General features: G+C 37.7%; 1 protein-coding gene across 1 annotated transcript; it reads left to right on the forward strand.

Annotated features, from left to right (window-relative positions):
- The first annotated feature begins 2,785 nt into the window (after positions 1-2,785).
- LOC134674776 (SH2B adapter protein 1) lies at positions 2,786-18,583 on the forward strand. Its single transcript, XM_063532907.1, has 5 exons — positions 2,786-3,558; positions 6,143-6,374; positions 7,718-7,905; positions 10,079-10,267; positions 18,204-18,583. Exons 1-5 carry the CDS (start codon positions 2,866-2,868, stop codon positions 18,318-18,320), a joined length of 1,419 nt encoding a protein of 472 aa, XP_063388977.1. The 5' UTR covers positions 2,786-2,865; the 3' UTR covers positions 18,321-18,583.
- Positions 18,584-22,435: the final 3,852 nt, after the last annotated feature.

Consider the following 22,435-nt stretch of genomic DNA (forward strand, 5'->3'; position numbering starts at 1 on the left):
GACCCAAAAATTTTTTATTAAGCTATGAGCTTCATCACATATGTTCCTTGAGTAATTCTAAGCATTTCAAGCCTGGGAGGCAAGAAGAAATGTGTGTCTACTCGGATTTGTAATGGATTCAAACTTTCAACCCCTTTTTAACCCTGTTAGGGGATGAATTTTACAAAACGCTGAAATTACTTTTCCTGTCTTTTAATAATATCCCCAAATACAAAGATTAAATTCCCGCGTCCGTGAATTTTTTTTTGATATCCATACAAACTTTCAACTCCTTTTTCACCACCTTAGGGGATGAATTTTCAAAAACGCTGAAATTAGTTTTCTTGTATTTTAATAATATATCGTTTTACGAAGTTTCAAATTCCTAGCTTAAAATAAAACTTGAACCCCATACAAACTTTCATCCCCTTTTTAACCCCCTTAGGGGTTGAATTTCTCAAAATCGCTTCTTATCTCTTGTACACTTTATAAATGTAATCTAGTGTGCAAATTTCAACTTTCTATCTTTTGTAGTTTCGGCTCCGCGTAGCAAAAATCTCCAACCAAATTTTTCACCTTTTTACGTTTTTCTTGTAAAATTACTATGAAACTGAAAAAAACAAATATCAGCAATGAATTCTACGTCTTTGGTTTATACAAAAATGATACCAAACTTGCCCTAGTACCCACCAGGATCAGAATAGATTTTTTTTAAAGATGACGGGTGGCGGCCGTCTTTGTACCCCACCCTCCCCCCCACTTCAGGCTAGAAATGCTTAGAATTACTCAAATATCGGATGTGATGAAGCTCATAGCTTAATAAAAATTTTTTGGGTCATGTATGGCAGCGTTACATAACTGATTCCAGTAGAGTTAATTTGGCTACTCTTTTTTTATGAGCCTTTAATAAAAGTACTTAGAGGTAGACGAAGAAAAGTCTGCAGCGATTTTGATAACCCACGCAGTGCAAGAAGTATAAGTACGTCATAATTTCATAGAAGTTTCACATTTAAAATAACACTTGCACTGAGTGGGCTACCAAAATCGATGCAGACTTTTCTTGGTCTGACTCTACTCGGCTAGGTACCTAAACATTTGAACAGCCAGTTGAAATCTAGTTCCAGCGCACCGCCACGCAACTGTCTGGTAATAAATTAAAAATGTTAAAACCCCAAAACATTTCTCCAAACATAATATATTATATAGGTAGTTTCATCTCCTTTTTCTCGATAGATAAGACTTTCGATTAAATAAAACCGCACTCAAATCAGTTCATTTGGGAGTGTTGCTGTTTGTACCATCCCTCCTCCTCATGGCTCCACTACACGATGGGCCAACGCCGGCCACTCCAAGGGACGCATTTATGCGTTAGAGGGAGCAAGTAATATTGCTATCTCATTCTACCGCATGGCTGCATCCTACTCCATACTAGTGGCCGGCGCTGGCCCATCGTGTAGAGGAGCCATCAGTCGTTCACTCTTGACAGAGTGGTCGTGGTTGTATGATGAGACGTATCTATCGTGTACCATACGATAAACAAATAGCAAATCACAAAGGAAGGCTATAATGTCACGAACTAATATTAAAACAAGTCGAATCCAACCTGCGCTTTATGATCGACGCAGCTAGACGGGTTTTATGTGAAAAGATCAACCGATGACGCATATAAGTGGGCCTTGTGCCTATTTGCGTACGGTACAAATAGAATACACTATTTTTCCAAGACGAGGGTAGTGTTGAAAAGTGGTTTTACGTAGTAGTCGCATATATCCGTTGGCGCGGGCAATCATATTGCACAGAAATAACAACAAGTTCAATGCATTTGCCGACTATCCTCCTGACGACCAAAGTCATAGGTATAACTACCCTAGTGCAAACTGCAAAATAGTAAATTCCTTTTGATAAATAATCACGCTAAGATAATTTATTTATTAGTAATTTTAATCCTACGATTTAAAAAATTACTTTTTCACCACACCAGCTCGGAAAGGCTTACTTTGCACTTCAAAAACTGATAGCAAAGTTGCATTTTATTCACATGTGAGGCAAAGTAATCAAATGTAAATTTTGAGTTGTTTTCTTATGTTTGCTGGTAGAATTGACATCTAAATGATGATTTTGGATGATAAATATTCAATAACACTCATTTGGGTTTGATTTTGTTTGATATTTTACATTTAACATTTGCTTCAGGTTGGTGTGGTGAAAAATTTGTGTTTCACTCGGGAGCAAATTTTGTTTAACCCTCGTGCTTTGAAACCTTCGCAACGCGTAAGATTCCATTTTTGGAACCACTCGCTACGCTCGTGGTTCAATTTTGGAATCTTTCGCTTGCTCGGGTATCAATATTTAGCACGAGCGGTTAAACAACAACTTTGCCCCCTTGTATAACAAATAACTATTATTTACTATTTTTACATAACTACAAGACGCGCTAGTAAAAAGTGGCAAGACTTTCATTGGCCACCTAGGGGCGTTTCATGACATTACATTACGCTACTCGGACCTTGTCACTAGATGGCATTATATTTCAACATGTGTTGCACGTGTTGCACTCTACTACTCTTTTCAAAAATATTTATATAATAATGTTGTAAAATGTTTCACTAAAAAATATGTACAAATTTCATTAGCAATAAAATTTATTTTTATATTTTAGTTTTTGTCTTTCATCCTTTATTTATTTAATTTTTCGTCTGGCAACAAAACTTGTTTTCGCGAGAAAACTTGTGAGGAAGCATTCGGAATGAGTATTTTGATTGCGAAATTGTCATTTAAATAGATAAGAAACCGTGATTCAGTGAATTGCTTCAGTTGTGTTATTGTATACAGATTAATAAAAGGGAAAACAAAATCCAAGTGGAGCTGTTAAAGAGACTGCTAGCCATGGCGGGCCCGTCCGACGGGGAACCCGACGGATGGGTCGAGTTCTGTGAGCGTCAGGCCAAAGCTGCCGCTCCGGAATTCGCCAAGGCAGCGTATTGGAAATACGTCCAGAGTAGTGCCACAGACCCCACCTCCCGACCCAGCGTATCCCACAAAGATCTTCTAAAGAAATTTGTTGACAGTTTTTCCGACCAGTTCGAGATAGAAATTGGTAAACTAAAAGCGCAACACAAGGTCCCGAACGGGACGCACACAGGTCACGACGAAAGCGATTATTCGGAGGACACCGACTCGCCCAAGACACAGCACAAGCCATTCTTCAGAAGATTATCATTTAAAGGACTGAGAAGAGGGAAGGGTCTGTTCCACAAACAGCATTCGGACGAGGTTGAATTATCGTCTAATTTGAACAAACAGAGTAAGACTAAGCTAGCCAAAATAGTTGTAGAATGTAGGAAAGAAGGTTTGGTTAATTATTTAACACCTGAAAGCCTGGAGCAGCCTTCAGGTCCTCAAAAATGGGAAAAGTGCAGACTGGCTCTAGTGAAAACTGTAGGGGGTTATATGTTGGAATTCTACTCTCCACCGAAAGCTCAGAAGCCCAGGAGTGGGGTGTTCTGTTTTCTCATATCGGAAGCGAGAGAAACTACAGCTTTAGAAATGCCGGACCATGAAAATACTTTTGTATTGAAGGTAAAGAATTTGACATGTCTGAGGCCCACTCGCATCATTCCACTAACCCGGGGTTAAGCGGTTAAACTGTTAACCTAGTGTCAAATTGTATGGCTAACCATGGAAACTCCTGGCAGGGGTGCGAAACTCCTGAGATCGGTCAAACTCGGCTCCGCTCGGCTCAGCATTGCTCCGAGCAATTATTAGGGTTGGCACCACTTGACTTCCTTTGGCGTGCACGACCACAGATAAGATAATCACTTGAATTTTGACAACCCTAAATAGCCGAAAGGGATAGTGCCATATATTAGGAAGGGATAGCATGATTCGACCCTGAACCGCTGTCAAACTTCGGTTTTGTAGGAAGTTTCCTTTCTGTACGGTAGTACTATTATTTATTCTGTGCTCCTGGTTTAACCGGTTAACCGCGGGTTAGTGGAATGGTGCAAGTGGGCCTGACTTTATTATTTGTTCTTTAAAAATTCTTGCATGATGCAATCTTTTACTAAGTACTTGTAATGATTCAAAGCTAATTTGTGACATTTTCAACCAAAAGATACCACACTGTTGGTTGTCGATAAGGTTGATTTCAAATTGAAGCTATATGGAAATAGCTCCTTCTAGCACATTTATGCAACCAATTGTTCATGAAACAGTAATTTATATTGAAAGCCTAGTGAAAATGTTCTGGGTGAAAATAAAAATTAATCTTCACTTTATGCCAGATTTGGAATAAGGTACTCCATCTAGGTATAGTGTAATATTTTTTAGGGTTCCGTACCCGAAGGGTAAAATGGGACCCTATTACTAAGACTTCGCTGTCCGTCCGTCCGTCCGTCTGTCTGTCACCAGGCTGTATCTCATGAACCGTGATAGCTAGACAGTTGAAATTTTCACAGATGATGTATTTCTGTTGCCGCTATAACAACAAATACTAAAAACAGAATAAAATAAAGATTTAAGTGGGGCTCCCATACAGCAAACGTGATTTTTGACCAAAGTTAAGCAACGTCGGGCGGGGTCAGTACTTGGATGGGTGACTGTTTTCTTTTTGCATTTTTTTCCGTTTTTTCTTGCTTTATGGTACGGAACCCTTCGTGCGCGAGTCCGACTCGCACTTGCCCGGTTTTTCATAATTGCAGACATCTGAATTAACAATCTCTTCAATGAAATATTAAATTTCATACTGAATAGAAGTATTACAGTTTAAATAACTGTAATTCATACAACCTTGTCACAAAATACTAATATTGGCAAAAGTGATAACAGCTTAAATATTTTGCAAACAGATGACTAATTCCTCTTTATTACATAATTGCTATAACAAGTGTTACATACTTATAGTATGCAAAATTGCAAACCAAATGAGTAGGCAAAATTTAATTATTGTTGAAAGTAATATAATATCCATTCTATTAAATATTTTTTAACCCTTTATAGGGCACAGTTAGATATTATACAGCATAGATTTTCTAATGCAAAATTTTAAGGGCTTACAGGAGGTGACTTGAATCATGTTTATTTTTTCAATAGTTACCGGGTTAAAGTATACAGTGTGGAAAGATATGTCGGGCCCTGAAGGAAAACTACCTTAAATCCTTAAGTTCAGGCTCATTTTACTTAAAGGTGACATTTCTTTATTTTTAAAAGTAACGAAACTGCATTCAAAGATTTTTAATAATTTACTTGTCTCGACCGGATATCGAACCGAGTCAAACGTCCAAAAAATATACACTCGCTATTTTTTCTACTAGTCGATACAGTTAATGTTAATGATAACATTTCTCCAAGAAACATTAGGTCTTACACTCGTCTGTCGTACAAAATATCCATAAAATCGAATATTTAGTACTCAAGAATATTTTTAGACAAGTGAAATTTAAGAAAAAAGGAAAAATCTTTGAATGCAGTTTTGTTTCTTTTTAAAAATAAAGAAATGTCACCTTTAAGTAAAATGAGCCAACTTAAGGAATTTAGGTAAGTAGTTTCCCTCCAGGGCCCGACTTATCTTTCCACACTGTATAAGAGATTAAAAAAAAATGTATCATTTAAGTAAAACAGTTAACCATAACCATGTGTAATCAATTCTGTGACTACATACAGCAACTGTGTGCCACGTCATAACACATGCTCTGATGTGAATATGGACGACGTTCCAGTATATGAGCGTCATGACAGCGCTATGTGCATATAGAGTGATGTCCTGTATATTAATCTAAGTGGTATATTCATCGGATCTGGAAGCACCCTTACAGAATGCATTAAAGTTTTACATATAGTTCGTTTTTTTAGCATTAGAAAGAACTTGAAAGAAGGTAAGCAGATGGCAAGTCTCTTAATTGAAAAACGCTTTTTAAAAATCAACAACTATTACTTATGAAAGCAGAAGAATATAAATGATCGTATTATATTCAAAATTGTTACAGTATATTTGCCATAACGTATTTTTAAAATGTGTTTTCCAATTAAAAGACACATCAAGATTGTTTACCTAATTTCTAATGCTAAAAAAAACGAAGTTTAGAAGGTAGCATATTATTGTACCTCTATGAAGTTTTACAAGTTCTGCTCAGCCAGAAATAACCTAAGTATAATTTCTTCACAGGCCGACAACAACATGGAGTATGTAATAGAAGCTGCAGACGTCGACGACATGAAGTCCTGGCTAGCCACAATTAAGTACTGCATGCGATCGGCACCGACAACGCAACCACCACCTGACGCGCTACCCGGCCTACCTGAGCCGGCGCCACCTGACCTGCCACCGAGAAGAGATCTACCTGCCAGCACTAGTAATGCTGACTTAACTACTGATACTCCTGAAGAGGCTGAATTAGGTAAAACTATGAAATATTTGTGTAACTAACTACCTGACACTACCCGGCCTACCTGAGCCGGCGCCACCTGACCTGCCACCGAGAAGAGATCTACCTGCCAGCACTAGTAATGCTGACTTAACTACTGATACTCCTGAAGAGGCTGAATTAGGTAAAACTATGAAATATTTGTGTAACTAACTACCTGACACTACCCGGCCTACCTGAGCCGGCGCCACCTGACCTGCCACCGAGAAGAGATCTACCTGCCAGCACTAGTAATGCTGACTTAACTACTGATACTCCTGAAGAGGCTGAATTAGGTAAAACTATGAAATATTTGTGTAACTAACTACCTGACACTACCCGGCCTACCTGAGCCGGCGCCACCTGACCTGCCACCGAGAAGAGATCTACCTGCCAGCACTAGTAATGCTGACTTAACTACTGATACTCCTGAAGAGGCTGAATTAGGTAAAACTATGAAATATTTGTGTAACTAACTACCTGTCACTACCCGGCCTACCTGAGCCAGCGCCACCTGATCTGCCGCCGAGAAGAGATCTACCTGCCAGCACTAGTAATGCTGACTTAACTACTGATACTCCTGAAGAGGCTGAATTAGGTAACATTATGAAATATTTCATTTGTATGTCTTTCCCATCTCGGAACAATGCTCTTAAGGGCCTTTGGGAGGCGTGAGCAGGGCCGAAGCCAACACGAGGCCCTTTTGACAATTTAATGAAATGAGGGGTACACCGAGCGGATACTGCCCTTGCCCGTGTCATGGGACGCATACAGAGGCAGCACCCGCCAGGGTGTAAGGGCTATTGAGAGTTGATGGAATGAACCAGGTTATTGGGTGAAAAGGACGGACTAAGTACTAAGCTTTAGGATAATAAACCGGACGCCAGCCTAACAAAACGGTATGCAATTTTATTTTCGGCAGACGGTGACTCGCTCTTACAAGATGGGCCCCTTTTTGTAAAGCGACATCTAGGATGGCTCAAGGGCAATAATATTATGTTGTATCATTATTATTGTTCTTAATAATTAACGAAAACTTTGCATTACTTTGATGCACTTCCCGTATAGACATTGGGTTCTAATAAGAAAAGTGATAGTTTGATTCTATAAACAAATGTGACGTTATCTATGAAAAGGGACCTTATTGTCGATGGCGCTTACGCCATTATTAACGAAGCTCCGATATGAGTACATTGCCGCGCGACCCAGTGCGGCGTAAGCGCCATCGACAATAAGGTCCCTTTTCATAGATAATGCCCCAAATGTTTGAAAAAAATTTTTTTTTCTAAATCTTATACTTATCAATATGCTTATCATGTTAATATCTTGTTTGGCAGGTTCAATAGCAGAAGAGGCGTGCACGGCGCGCGTGTCCCTGGCGGAGTGGCCGTGGTTCCACGGCACGCTGGCGCGCGCGGCGGCGGCGGCCTGCGTGCTGGCCGGGGGCTCCAACGCGCACGGCTGCTACCTGGTGCGCCAGTCCGAGACCAGGCAGGGGGAATATGTGCTTACGTTTAATTTCCAGGTATGTTATGATTTTTTTTAGGTAAAGGTTCTTTTGGCATTAAGGACTTGAGCGCCAATAACGTCTATTGCGTTTAAGGCCATTGTGCGTTCACTGTGATAACGACTCAATATATCAATATGTGATATTTTTCACTAACCCTAAGTATGTATATTTGTATAACGCAAGGTTACAAGGTTACAGCTCACAAAGCCACTACACAGTGTTTCGTCTAGAACAAGCTAGGTGGACAAAAGTCGTTATCAAATTATCTCTAATGAGTCATTAGATATGATAAACAACATGTTGAAACCCCCAAACCCATTAATAGATTATGTCTAACTTTCTAATTTTATGAGCCATAGGGTGCAGAAGTCAGCTAATGAGGTAAGTGCAATTGCACAATTTAATCAGTTGCAATTTTGTGATGCGTTCAACGACATCTCTTACAAGTAAAACGTTATTTTATGAAAAGGTTTGGTAATAGATCTTATAACTGAAGGTAAGCACTTTATATTTTTCATAAAAACATGTTCATATCAGTTGTAATAATGCTCGTATAGAGCAATAAATATGCACTTAAAAACGTGATGATTTTTTCTTCATTTTATAACTTTGATAGACTAGCAAATACTTGACACCGCTTGACACCGGTCTAGATTTTTGATATTATTTACTTGCATAATTCTATTTTATGATGGTGTATATTTCATTTTGCAGAAATTTGCATAACATTTTTTTTTCATTTTTTTTGCAGAACACGTTTTCTCTATTTTAAGGAAGGGGTTTTTGAAGAATGGACAAATAAGGGGAAAAACGACGAAAATTTCCACCTTTATCAGTTTATATTGGTAAAATATGAGTTACGAGATTTCAAAGAAGAGTCTGAGAGACGGTTAAAAAATATTTTAACCAGTTATTCATCAAAACTGAATACCAAGTGGAATAGTGCGTCAAGATTTAAAGAAGCAATTTGTGGAAAAGTTTAAAAGTGGTATGGATGGCCAAAATATAGAATTACGAGTGTACATAACTAGACCAAGTGCATCAACGTCGTCTGAAAATGTTAATCCTGCAGGAAGACCCAAATTAAACTTCAAAAGTTCCCCTTTTGAAACGGAAAAAACGCTGAGTTAAAGATCTGGTACAATTATGTACCTATATTTTAACTGCTGCCGAAATCCCGATTGATTCGTGATCGACAGAAAATAGAACACGGCAAAAATGTTAAAAAATATTAGAGAAAGTCCACTTAAGCCAACGTAGTCTTGTTCTTACGACAGCAGTAGGTACTTCAATGAATTCTAGGCAGCTAAGTGTTAATGAGGCATTAGCATATTATATTGAGTCAAAATCGACAAATACAAACTTACAAGCAGACTAAAATGTGGTCAATGAAGGGTGATTATCATAAATATTCATTATATCATTATTTGCCCAATGCAAAAGGTACAAGCGTATTATATCCTTCAGAAGAACTTTAAAAAACTTACGCAAAACAAGGAAAACAATTATTATTCTGATATAATACATGAGTAAGAACAGATTATAAGTTATTAATAATTAACAGATTAATTATTAATAATAAGTTAAGTTTTAATTAATTTTCTATATTACATTTTTATTTTTTTTGTATATTTTAAAGTAAATACTATGAAAATAATGTATCTAATGAACTGTAAAATTTTGTTTATTATTGTGTTAATAATTTATTTGCAAAAAAATATATAATTAATTTAAATATATATTTTATTTTAATTTTTTTACTTTTTTTCATGGTATTTTAAAATTTTTAGTAAATTATATTTAATTAAGCAATACTAACCATAATACTACCCAAAAACACAAAAAAATAATTTTGTCCACCTAGCTTGTTCTAGACGAAACACTGTGCACTAGTTTATAAGCATTGATGTAGTATAATTGGCTGGATTTACAATCAACAAAAAAAATGGCACCCACAAAAGCTTTGCCCGAACACATTTCTTTGGCATTGGGCCGTCCATATTATACGTTAATGTTTATAAGTACCTATAGTTTCCTTTTTTATGTTCATTCAATCACCAAATGTATGTATCTCCCTTTGGCCCTATGGTTCACTGGTAGACAAGGATATTTGGCATTAAATCCTCCATTTGTACATTGTTGTACACATTTTGTGCAATACATTTCAAATAAATATACTTTGTGCCAGGGCCGCGCCAAACACCTGCGCATGACGCTCAGCGAGACCGGCCAGTGCCGGGTCCAGCACCTCTGGTTCCCCAACGTCCACGACATGCTGGAACACTTCAGGGCGCACCCCATCCCGCTGGAGTCCGGCGGGGCGGCCGACGTGACCCTCACGGAGTACGTCGTCAGCGCCGTCGGCGACAACCGACAAGTGAGCATTACTAGTATATAGGGCCGTCGTATTGGCACAGACTAAATAATAGTATATACTGTATGTACCGGGTACAGTAGACTCACTCTCTAAGGCTGGTTTTAGTGTCACGCGGACCGTCCGTGCGGATCGCTCCGCACCGCCAAATTGTATGAGAGGTATCGTCTTGGGTAGTCCCATTCGTTGTTCGTCAAGCTCATTCTACATTAAAAGCCACCGACGATTGTGACGAGTGTAGAATGAGTGACGAAAGCAGAACAGGGCTAATTTAAGAACTTGACGAAAAACGAATGGGACGACCCGAGACGATACCGTATGAGACAGCTGTCCGCTTTACTCTACAACGCTTCCTGAACTTAATACATATTGATCCGCACGGACGGTCTGCGTGACACTAAAACCAGCGTAAGAAAACGCGTCTGTTACGATCAGGACAGATATGGCCGCTAGGTGACAGCTCCACGCGCGGCTTATGGCTAGCCACCAAAATTGGTGTGGAATGGATGTACTTGTAGCTACCTGTAGCAAAGCGACGAAATCGCGGAGTGAGCCACGCCTGGTGTTGGTTCCTACCACAGACAAGACATCCTCCAGAACTGAGCATAGTAGCGCTACCCCCTCTGCCACAAATATACGGTAGTTTTACTCCATTTTCGAGTCAAAATGTCTTTGTTTGACGCCCGTGTCTTTGAACGGACCAATCACGGCACGGGACTCGCTCACCTCGACCCCCGCACCCCAGTATTTTTGGCAGCATCGGTTTCATGAAATAATTGCTCTAAACTCCGTCTAGAGGATTCCTAGTCTATGGTTACTACAGATGTAATGCATAATTATTTCCCATCGTATTTTCACGGAAACGAACGTGTCTGTTTCAGTCAGTCTCGGTACAAAAAGTACTGAGGTTGACTGAAGTAGCATGACACGAACGTTGACGAGAAAATACGATGGAAAATAATTATGAACTACATTTGTAAAGGGCCGAGATTTTGGCGCGGTCGCCATGTAAGGTTTAAAGTCATAGCATGTTCTGTTGTTAAAGTTCGTTTTTTTAGCATTAGAAAGAACTTACAAGAAGGTAAGCGATCTTGACATGTCTTTAAATTGAAAAACGCTTTTTAAAAATCAATAACTATTACTTATGAAAGCAGACGAATATAAATGATCGTATTAGATTCATTATTGTTATATATTTGCCGTAACTTATTTTTAAAATGAGTTTTTCAATTAAAAGACACGTCAAGATTGTTTACCTAATTTCTAATGCTAAAAAAAAAACGAAGTATAGGATAAAACTACTCTTTTAATTTGAGTAGGATTATTCAGTTTAAGTTGATGATTGTACGATTGTTCCAAAACCTGGTATCGTCTTGGGTCGTCCCATTCGTTTTTCGTCAAGTTCTTAAATTAGTCCTATTTTGCTTTCGTCACCCATGCTACATTCGTCACAATCGTCGGTGGCTTTCAATGTAGAATGAGTGACGAAAGCTGAATAGGACTAATTTAAGAACTTGACGAAAACCGAATGGGACGACCCAAGACGATACCCAAAACCTATAAATGCCAGTCGTCGTTATTTTAAGTTAGTCAAGGTCTCCTAAGACCATTTTCGCATAGCAACACGGGATCAGGTAGCTGCCTTCATTGCTCCATTTAAAAAATCCAACCTGTAAATTTTTGGTAACTTTAAATTTTTGTACCGCCATACAATGTACATATATGGAATTATAGTTGCATAATAGAATTAGGGTTACGGACATTATTTTTTTCTAATAGAATCGGAAGAGCTCGTGATTCTAAGTATAAATGTGACGTCCTTATGGCGGTTGGGGCTTACGCTATTATTAACGCCGCTCCAATATTATTGCGGTGCTATGCGACGTAAGCGCCAGCCGCCATATGGTACCTTTTGTCGTGGAACGTCACAAATAATATCATTGCTATAGATCGTTTTTTTTTGCATTAGAAAGAACTTGCAAGAAGGTAAGCGATCTTGACATGTCTTTTAATTGAAAAACGCTTTATAAAAATCAGTAACTATTACTTTTGAAAGCAGAAGAATATAAATGATCGTATTACATTCATAATTGTTACATATTTGCCGAAACTTATTTTTAAAATTTGTTATTCAATTAAAAGACACATCAAGATTGTTTACCTAATTTCTAATGCTAAAAAAGACGAACAATAGTATACAGTCATACAGTGCGGTGAAAAATGGTTTGGCGGATTTGGCCATATCTGTCAATTTAGTTTTTTTTAGGAACACATAAAATTAAACAGAGAAATTTTGTGTTTAAGAATAAGGGAATTACCGAAAGTCACATTTAAGGGATACACCTTGCTCAAATAAAAAAAAACACAAATAAAATGTGTGTGTGTGTGTTTTAAGTATATAAATAATAGCAATATCCGAGTCATGAGAGTTTCTTCGAGAAGCTATTAGTTACTACAGACTGAATAACTAATTTGAATAGGTTTGATTCAATAGTCATTATGCATTTTAATATACTTTCTAATAGTTAAATTTAGTGGATTCCTAATTCGCCATTTTAATGACCCTTAAAAAGCATAATGTTAAAGTAAGCACGAAGAACTTCGTGCATTGACCCGCCTGTTCTTATCTCTAACGCACACGCGTAATTAATATTGCTGTCTCGTCCATGATGCCCTCGATCGCTGTGGGAGCGGGACAGCAACTTAGTTACCGTCAAATGGGGGAAAAATAGACATGTCTGTGGCGATAATCGCCTCAACTATACTCTGTATCTTTAGGTATTTAAATAAAAGTAAACAAAATCTACCCTCAAATCGCTCCTTATGCCAGTTGAGGGTAGATGAAAACATTACATGATCAAATATGTAAGTTAAAGCATAGTCTAATAAAACATGGTCTTCTCTTCCCAGAGTGACACAAGCCTACGTCACAATAACATGGCCGCTATATATAGCGCTATCACTTATAGGCTTGTGTCAGTCACGTGACCACGAAAAGACGGGAAGAGAGTACCAGGCGGAGTATATTATTATGCCATGGGTTAAAGTCAGATCGTTCTGTGACTGATCCAGGCGGATTTGTAATTGGTCGGTTAACCAAAAAAATGTTATAACTACCCGAAAATGTACAAATTGTTTGTTTACTTTTATTTAAATACCTAAAGATACAGACTATAGATGCGACCATGGTATAATAATATACTCCGCCTGGTACTCTCTTCCCGTCTTTTCTAGGTCACCTGACTGACACAAGCCTACGTCATCATGCGACAGCGCTATATGATAATATGCGATAGCGCTATATATAGCGGCCATGTTATTGTGACGTAGGCTTGTGTCACTATGGGAAGAGAAGACCATGTTTTATTAGACTATGGGTGCGACATTGCGTCTAGACGTACTGGGTACCTAGGTACTAACGGGTTGGCTTAAAGTAATGAGAATTTTTGTTTTCGGACATAAAGACAAAAAGACAATGGCCATGGATTTCTGGATGTTATATTGAAGAACTATGCAATATCCAACATTAGAACCAAATTCAAGAATGAAGTAATTGGTCTCCCTTGTGTTAGTTTACGTAACATGCTTCTGACCGTTTGCTTTTCACTTTGGACAAACTACCAAGTACTCTCTGACTGATCGTTTTGTAATTACACGGTAAAATTTATTTTATTCTATAATATTTTTGCCTACTATCGCAATATACATATCAGAGTATATAATATTTGCCAAAATTCTTCGATTGATTTAAGTCTTGGGGATATTCTAGGGTTGGAAACGTTTAGTCGTTTTTCCGCGAGAGCCTAAAACCAGTTAAAAACGTCATTGCATACATTTTACCAAAATATGATACATAAACAATTTTCTCTAAATATCAATCAGTTGCAGATTTCATGAAAATGTTAATCAGTTAGCAATTGTGAATGATGGCATGATATAGATAACAAGCTAATATGCCGAAATAATTAAAATTAACGGCAATAAAACAGTTATGGAATGTAAATAAAACGTTGTCCAAAGCATGACGCAGAGGGTTTGAACACAGTTATGAGAAATCGGATGTGGGAGATGTTATAGTATATATAATGTTTTCTTGTAATTTAAAATATGCTCTTGTTTGTCACTGTAAAATTTCGAAAACCCACAGCTATTGTCTTTTTTTTTATATTTCCGAAAACGAAAATTCTCATTACTTTAAGCCAACCCGTTATAGTTCGTTTTTTTTAGCATTAGAAAGAACTTGCAAGAAGGTAAGCGATCTTGACATGTCTTTTAATTGAAATACGCTTTTTAAAAATCAGTAACTATTACTTATGAAAGCAGAAGAATATAAATGATCGTATTAGATCCATAATTGTTACATATTTGCCGTGACTTATTTTATAAACGTGTTTTTCACTAAAAAGACACATCAAGATTGTTTACCTTATTTCTAATGCTAAAAAAACGAAGTATAATGTATAAATAACCTAGCCAATATATTTTTATTCTTCCACTTAAATATTTTATTACTTATTTTATTACATCACATTCATCTCAGATTACCCCATTTTACGGTACTACAGTATTTTATAGAATACCGTACTCATAAAGGCAAAATTGTACAATGTACTTATGTATGTAATTATTGTTCAATCTTTATGTGCCTTGAATTTTATATGTTGTACAAATCGACGATCGTACGAGTGTACATCTTATGATAAATCTTTTAAACAAGATCTGAGATGATCTTTTTATGTTTAAAAACATAGTTAAGTATACAGATTCTAGATAAAGTTCAATAAAAAAAAAAAATTTAAACTTATGTATATCAAACTTTAAATAATTAATGTTTAAGTTTAAAGTACACGTCAATTTTTATGCATTTTATTTATTGAGACGTTTGTAAATTCGTATTTATACTTTCGCGTTTAAGATGTAATCAGTAATACGTTTAAGAAATAATTAGAATATAATTACGTAAGTTGAAATCACAAAATATGTACTACAGTTAAAATGTGGATTAATATTTGTGAAACAATCATCAAAGCTTATATTGCTTAGGGGCTATTCATAAATTACGTCATTTCAAATTAGGGGGGGGGGGGGTCTGGACATCGGATGACTGTAGCATGAAGTAGGAGGAAATGGGGTTCGGAAATCGATGACGTAATTTATGGACAGCCCCTATATATATATTTTTAACCCAGTGAGTTTTTAGTTACGCTTGTGTAGTAAGGCTGCCTTTCCAATGACGCGGAGATAAGAGACGTGCGTGAACCAACCAATAGCATAGGTTGTAATCCAGCGGAGCGAACGACCAATATGCTATTGGTTGATTCTTTCACGTCTCGTCTCATCTTCGCCTCTGTGTTAAGGGAGCTTTAATCATGCAGAAAAGTAGAACAGTTCATCAAGTGCCTTAGGGTCTCCAACTACGAATAATACATATCATTTTTTGTACGTACTTTTCGCTACCTTAATTATAGAGTCAAATCGAACGACATCAATTGACAGAGTAATAAAATTACAATACGATTCAAGCTCTATATTTAAGCTGTCGTTCCACTGCCTTCCAGCGGAGCGGAGAAGAAAACCAGTGCTACTTGTTGTTTCCCGAACATTTCATCTCATTTCCGCCTTAGTGGAAAGATAGCCTTAGAAATCTTAGAATGTCATTGATGACTATTTTTTTTTTGACTATATTACGTAAATAACGTAAAATTGAGTAAATACTGATGTAGTCATTTCAATGACGTCACATAAGCGCATTTTATTTATATATGTATTATTATAAGTAGAGATAGAAGGAAGGTAAAATGTCGAATTAGTGCAATGCTTTGTGTATTTTGTTATTTTTATTGCATTTTGTGTTGTCGACTATGTATTGTTTTTCTTGCCAGATGTTTTCTTTGTATTTAAGTGACGAAGCTTAAATCATTCTTTAAAAGAATATAGCTTTTTCATTTCACATATATAATCACAGAATGGATTTTGTCTTAAGCCTCCTCCACACTCGTGCGCGATCCCGGCGCGAAGCCGCGAACGCGAGTGTGGCGTCGATTTTCGCAGACAGCGAAATCGACTCCACACTCGCGTTTGCGGCTTCGCCCGCGATTCACGCGCATAGTCTCGAGGGGGTTAGACATGTAGATTACTAATTATTTTAGACTAACTCTATTTTTGTTTATTATCTTTTAAGGTGTACAAATTGAACTCATGTTCTTCCAAGCTTTAATCGTAATTCTCTTGGTTGTAAATTTTATTATTAAACTTTTTATGTGGAATGGCTTTTTTGTTTTTATTTGCAGTTTTTTTTCGTTGTGTATGTGTTTGGTGACGTTTTGAACGTACTTTGTTTTTGGTAAGTGTTTTTATTTTTCATATTTGCTTTTTAGTGATAATAGTTCTGCTAAAGCGCTTCACACACCTTATTTTTTTCAAAATCCTAAAAGTGTAACCGTGTTTACAGATTTAGTGCATAATTGTTTTCCATCGTATTATCTCGGAAACGTTCGTATTTGTCATGCTACTTCAGTCAAAGTCAGTACTTTTTGTACCGAGACTGACTGAAATAGCAAGACACGTTCATACGTTTCCGTGAAGAGACGATGGAAAACAATTATGCACTAAATCTGTAGTAAGTCTCAGTGAAACTAACTAGGAACATTTTTTAGCATCCTATTTAGAATGCCCGTTTGTACAGTCGCCATCAGATATATCGGAGCGGCCAAGGCGCTCACAAATATCTGAACACGCCTCTATTGTCAGGGCGTTAGAGTGCGTGTTCAGATATTGTGAACACCTCGGCCGCTCCGATATATCTGATGGCGACTGTACGACTGAATAAAGTAAAGTATGTGAAGCGTACCCATGGTGTAAATTTCATTCGATAGCGTGACGTGACGTTTTGACGTTGTCATTTTGTATGGTATTTTGAGTTTCCAAAACGTCCCGCTTGGCGCGCTGTTCAAAATCCCATCCAAAAATAGACATAACGCGAACGCTCGTCACGCTATCGAATGAAACTTACACTAGGGATTCAGACAACAAAATATGTTTGAGTGTTTGCATTATTGATTCTTTAGTTTGAACAGTTAGCTGCAAAAATACCCAAACTACTAACATCAGTAAAAATTCTATCAAATATTTTTTCGTTCACTGGGGTATACAGGTCAAACCTGCAGAATACGCCGAAATATAATAGGTGTAGTTCCGCTGGCCGAATATTCGGCGGCCGGATACCGGATATTCGGCCGATGGTCAGGCGGAATATCCGGTATCCGGCCAAACAACTATCCGTTGCATCTCTAATATATAAGGTATTACAAATTATGCCGACTAAAACATGGCATAACGTCAAGCTATTTGCAGCTGACTGTATATATAATATATTATTTTGCTCGTGCTCGCTTGTATGTGAATAATTAAATACTAATTCGATTTTTTTTGATTGTGTAAAGCCCTCTGCAAACGTTTATGATATATCGGCCCAACAGAGTAAAGCCCCCTCCAGACTATGCGCGTGAATCGCGGGCGAAGCCGCGAACGCGAGTGTGGAGTCGATTTTCGCAGACGCAGGCTTCGCCCGCGATTCACGCGCATAGTCTGGAGGGGGCTTAAGATGAGCGATAGTTAGAATAAGACAACGGATCCCGGCCGACTTGTCGGAAGCGTTCTTGAGCAAACGTGACCGACGTGATTTGGACTTTTCGATGTTGGGCCAACCTATAATAGCTCCCCTACATGATGGGCCAGCGCCGGCCACTCCAAGGGACGCATATGCGTTAGAGGGAGCAAGTGATATTGCTATCTCATTCTACCGCATGGCTGCGTCCCTTGGAATGGCCGGCGTTGGCCCATCGTGTAGAGGAGCCATTAAGTCGATAAGTGATTAGGGCAAATTGCTAAATAATCATTAAAACCAAGAAATAAAACTTATCAGTCAATCTGTTTTCAGCTGGGCGTAACGCACGGGAGCGACGTAAGGATGCGCCGAGCGGAGCTTGAAGCCCTGCTGGTCGCCAGCGGAGCGCCGCACGACCGCGCCGTCGACAACCAATATAGCTTCGTGTAAATTTCGGGCAGAGAACATAACTCCGTTTCATATTACACTCAATGTATACGCTCCGGGGTTGCTTTTCTCTAAGGCCCACTTGCACCATCCCACTAACGCTAAATTGGGGTTAAGCGGTTAAACCGTAGTGTCAAATTGTACTGGTTACCATGGCAGCTCCAGGTTTAACCGGTTAACCCCGGGCGACATGTTTCGGAGAGCCTAGGTCTCCTTTCTCAAGCACTAACAGTGCGAGCAGCGTTCACGACGGCCGTGTATCGCGTACTAAAAACCAAGTGAGTCTAAACCGTAAAATTATTTAATAAGCTTAAATTCGGTTAACCCCGGGTTAGTGGAATGGTGCAAGTGGGTCTAAGTCTAAGGGCCTACCGCGAACCACTTTCGACGTGTTGCCTCCCTGTCACACTTACGTACGAATTTACAAGTGCGACAGAGAGGCAACACGTCGGCCCTCTGTCTCGATACGTGTAGTTATTATAATAGCCTGTCATCGCCGGAGCAGCCTAAGATTTCAACTAAGTTGTCGTAATAAAGGCTGCCTTTCCACTGAGGCGGAGAGTCGCAAAAAATGGCGGAAAATTATGACGAGGAGTTATATGTTAGTCAATAAAATTAAATGGTGCACAAATATAGAACAAAATATGCTTTGATGTGTAGAAATAGTTATCTATTTTTTTTTGTATAATTGATTTAGAAAATGTCCGAACTGACGGTACTTTAAAACAGTTTTTGCAGGATATGATATGTAGTAGATAATTTATACTTGTAATGAAATTTAACTGAAAATAGTTTTACAGGATAATTTATAGAGACTTAAATGAAATAATACTTTCATAATTCATAGTTTGATTAAAATCAAAAGCAGTAAGTAGGTATGTACCTATATGTTACCTATATGTCAGTTATATTTGTGTATATTCGTATATATTATGTAACATAATTTATGTTACATAACATTTTGCGTATTTATAATTTGGACTGAGTATATTTTATATTTCTGGCGCTGAATTTATTAAGACTTCGCAAAAAGTTCATTTATAGTTAATTATAGAAGTATTATGAAGACTTGGAAAACAGGTTTTCAGTTTTCATATATGTGACGTCCCACGGGTTAAGGTACCTTATGGCGGTTGGCGCTTACGCTATTATTAACGCCGCTCCAATATTATTGCGGCGCTATGCGACGTAAAGTAGGCCACTGACGAGCCTTCCAAATGGATGCCGTTACAATGGATTCATCCAAATGGACGACATCCTAATGTCTGACATTACAATATTTAATCATTGTACGTTTTTGGCATTCACGGACCGATTTTGGATTGCAGCCACGCTATTTGGATTGTTGGAAGGCTCGTCAGTGGCCACCTTAAGCGCCAGCCGCCATAAGGTACCTTTTGCCGTGGAACGTCACATATAGTTATTAATTAGTTGCAATGCAATTCTAATGATTATGTTCATTTTGTGCAATATTGTGTGTGTGCTATTTATTGAGTGTACCTAATTAATAGTATAATTGTCTTATTAAACTTATATTATTATATAAGTTTGAATTGATAAGGCTTAGCCAAATGTATAATGATTTACTTGGTATTAATGTAATTTGCTATGTATGTTAAAATAACCTGCAATAATACACGGTGTAACATGAGGAAACCGAATAATTTTAACAGCGTATTCCTGATCATATTTAGAGACAAAAATGTCCTATTAACTTTTTTGAAATTCGCCTAGTTTCAGAGATAATATTAATTAAAAAAAAAAAACAGTTTTTATTGTTACATAGTGTAAAAGGCCTTTTTGATGATGATGTTGCTGCTATGCGACGTAGTCTAAATATCCTTATTGATAGATGTCAAAAAGTAACAAGTAACACTTTGCAAAAAGTAGGTTTTACGAAAAAAATATTAAAAATCAATTTTAAGTGACAAGTTTACCAATAACATTTATTTTTTATGTACAAATACATTTAAAAAAAAAACAAAAAAAAATTTTTTCGGCGAAATTGAGCTAATGTCATATTAAATTTTTTCCTTCTTTTGACCTCAGAAATGCGTGGTTAAAATTATTCTGTTTCCTCATGTTACACCGTGTATAATACACATATGTTACTCTTCCAAGAGTTCCAAGGCCGCAAAAAAATATGTGACACATTCTTATGACTACAAAATTTGTAGTCATAAGAATATCTGACTCGCTAATATATTACTCTTCGAAGGCCGCAAAAATATCTGACTCGATCTTATTTGTACTACAAATAAGATCGAGTCAGATATTTTTGCGGCCTTCGAAGAGTAATATATTATTGCGGGTGACTGTACTGTTTACATTGTATGTTTATGTATGTATAGGTGTAAAACATACGGGGCAATTCGTATCTATGTTTAATGTTATAATGTTTCAGTATGCTAAATGGTTTGTTGGCTTAGTAACCATTGACAACTGATTATTTAATAACAATCCATAGTGGACTGGGTAGGCCTTATTTTTCTGCCAAAGAAAATACACGAATAAAATAAAAATAATAATAAAGTAATAAAAGGATATGGCACGAAAAACATATTATTTTTCAGAAAACCATAATTAAAAAAAAAACACAATTCTAGCATTAGCAGTCAGCTGCCTTTAGCAAAAATGAGAAATTCCGATAAAAGGGCCATCCTGAGCAAAGCTAAATAATCGGCCAAGAGCATGTCGGACCATGCTCAGTGTAGGGTTTCCTAGTTACCATTCTGTCAAAATAGGCCAAACGGGGGCTATTAGTAAGTATCGTTATAAGCATAAGCATAAGTACCTTTGCAGCGCTTTGGCCTCGGACAGACAGACATGGCGAAACTAAGTATAAGGGTTTCTAGGTGACAACGAAACCCTAAAAAGTGGAAATCTGCAAGTCTTGCCTCCATATTGGATATTGTATAACGATATTATTGCAATAGTTCGCCATATATTCTCATTACTTAATGTATTTTCGACGACAATATCACATATATAGTTCGTAGGTTTCTAATAGAGCCCGAGCTAATGCTATTGTCTATTGTTAAGTAAAACCGCTCGTGCCACGTGCCACAACCACCTGCATAAAAAGTACAGTACTTCGGTTACTGAGTGCCGGCGAGTCGAACACTACAGAACCAGTCTAAAATGTGTCATCGAGATGCGTAACAAAGGCGCGTTATCGAAGAGCGCACCTACACAGGTTTTTTGAGCGTTGGACTAGCCCGCGCTCAGGTGCCAAATAGAATAATGAAGACCCTTTTTTGCAGGTAAGTAGCACTTGAGGTTTTACCTAACAATAGACAATAGGATTAGCCGCCGGGCTCTATTACAAAGCTACAAACTATAAACGGAAATGGATTCAAAAGTATACCTTAAATAGTATTATCATCACAGTCTCAATATTATCAAAGATATTTCTAATGCTAACCTATACTGGTAAGAAACGAAGTTTCTGCCAGTCTGCAAGGTCTAGTCATCTTAGGATACCTACAGGAATTAGTATAATATCATCACTTCATTGTGACTCATGTAATTATTGGTAAATTGATTGTGTAAATAAATAGCTATTGGTAAAGCACCAAAGTTTACGACCGGGCATTAACCCTTTCAAAACATCATTGCCACATTGGTAATTATGTCGCTTTTGGCACTATCTGTAGACAACTTTAGGCGATGTTTAACCTTTTAGACGCTAATGACCGATATGTCCGCACCGCAGGTCCAACGCGATTAATCGGTCACAGGCGGTTAAAGGCGGATTAATCGGTCACAGACCACAGAGCAACATAGACCTACGTGCATATGCATAAAGTTCAATTTCAGTTTTGACACTTCAGTGACGTGGCATCTGAGCGACAGCTTTTGTGTTTGACACGGCGTAGAAAAGGTTAATGACCTAACAAAAGCCAGGTGGGTAAATGTAACACTCAATGTTTAGAAGTAAGTTTATGTTGTTTATAAAAATAAAATAAAATAGAAAATTAAACATCTTATTGACACCTAAACATAACATTCAAGGCCAAGAACCCGAATGTCGGCTACACTGTTCGTAGCGACTACGCGCTACATACGGCGAAACCGCGGCTACGCGCTACGAGCGTAACCCGTAACACTTAGTGGCA

Source organism: Cydia fagiglandana, chromosome 20 (assembly GCF_963556715.1).
Source record: "Cydia fagiglandana chromosome 20, ilCydFagi1.1, whole genome shotgun sequence".
NCBI classification, from domain to species: Eukaryota; Metazoa; Arthropoda; class Insecta; order Lepidoptera; family Tortricidae; genus Cydia; species Cydia fagiglandana.

Coding starts and splice junctions, on each gene's coding strand:
- LOC134674776 (XM_063532907.1), top strand. CDS start 2,866: ATGGCGGGCCCGTCCGACGGGGAACCCGACGGATGGGTCGAGTTCTGT. Junction 6,375..7,717: donor TCCTGAAGAGGCTGAATTAG/GTAAAACTATGA, acceptor CTTGTTTGGCAG/GTTCAATAGCAGAAGAGGCG. Junction 10,268..18,203: donor CCGTCGGCGACAACCGACAA/GTGAGCATTACT, acceptor ATCTGTTTTCAG/CTGGGCGTAACGCACGGGAG.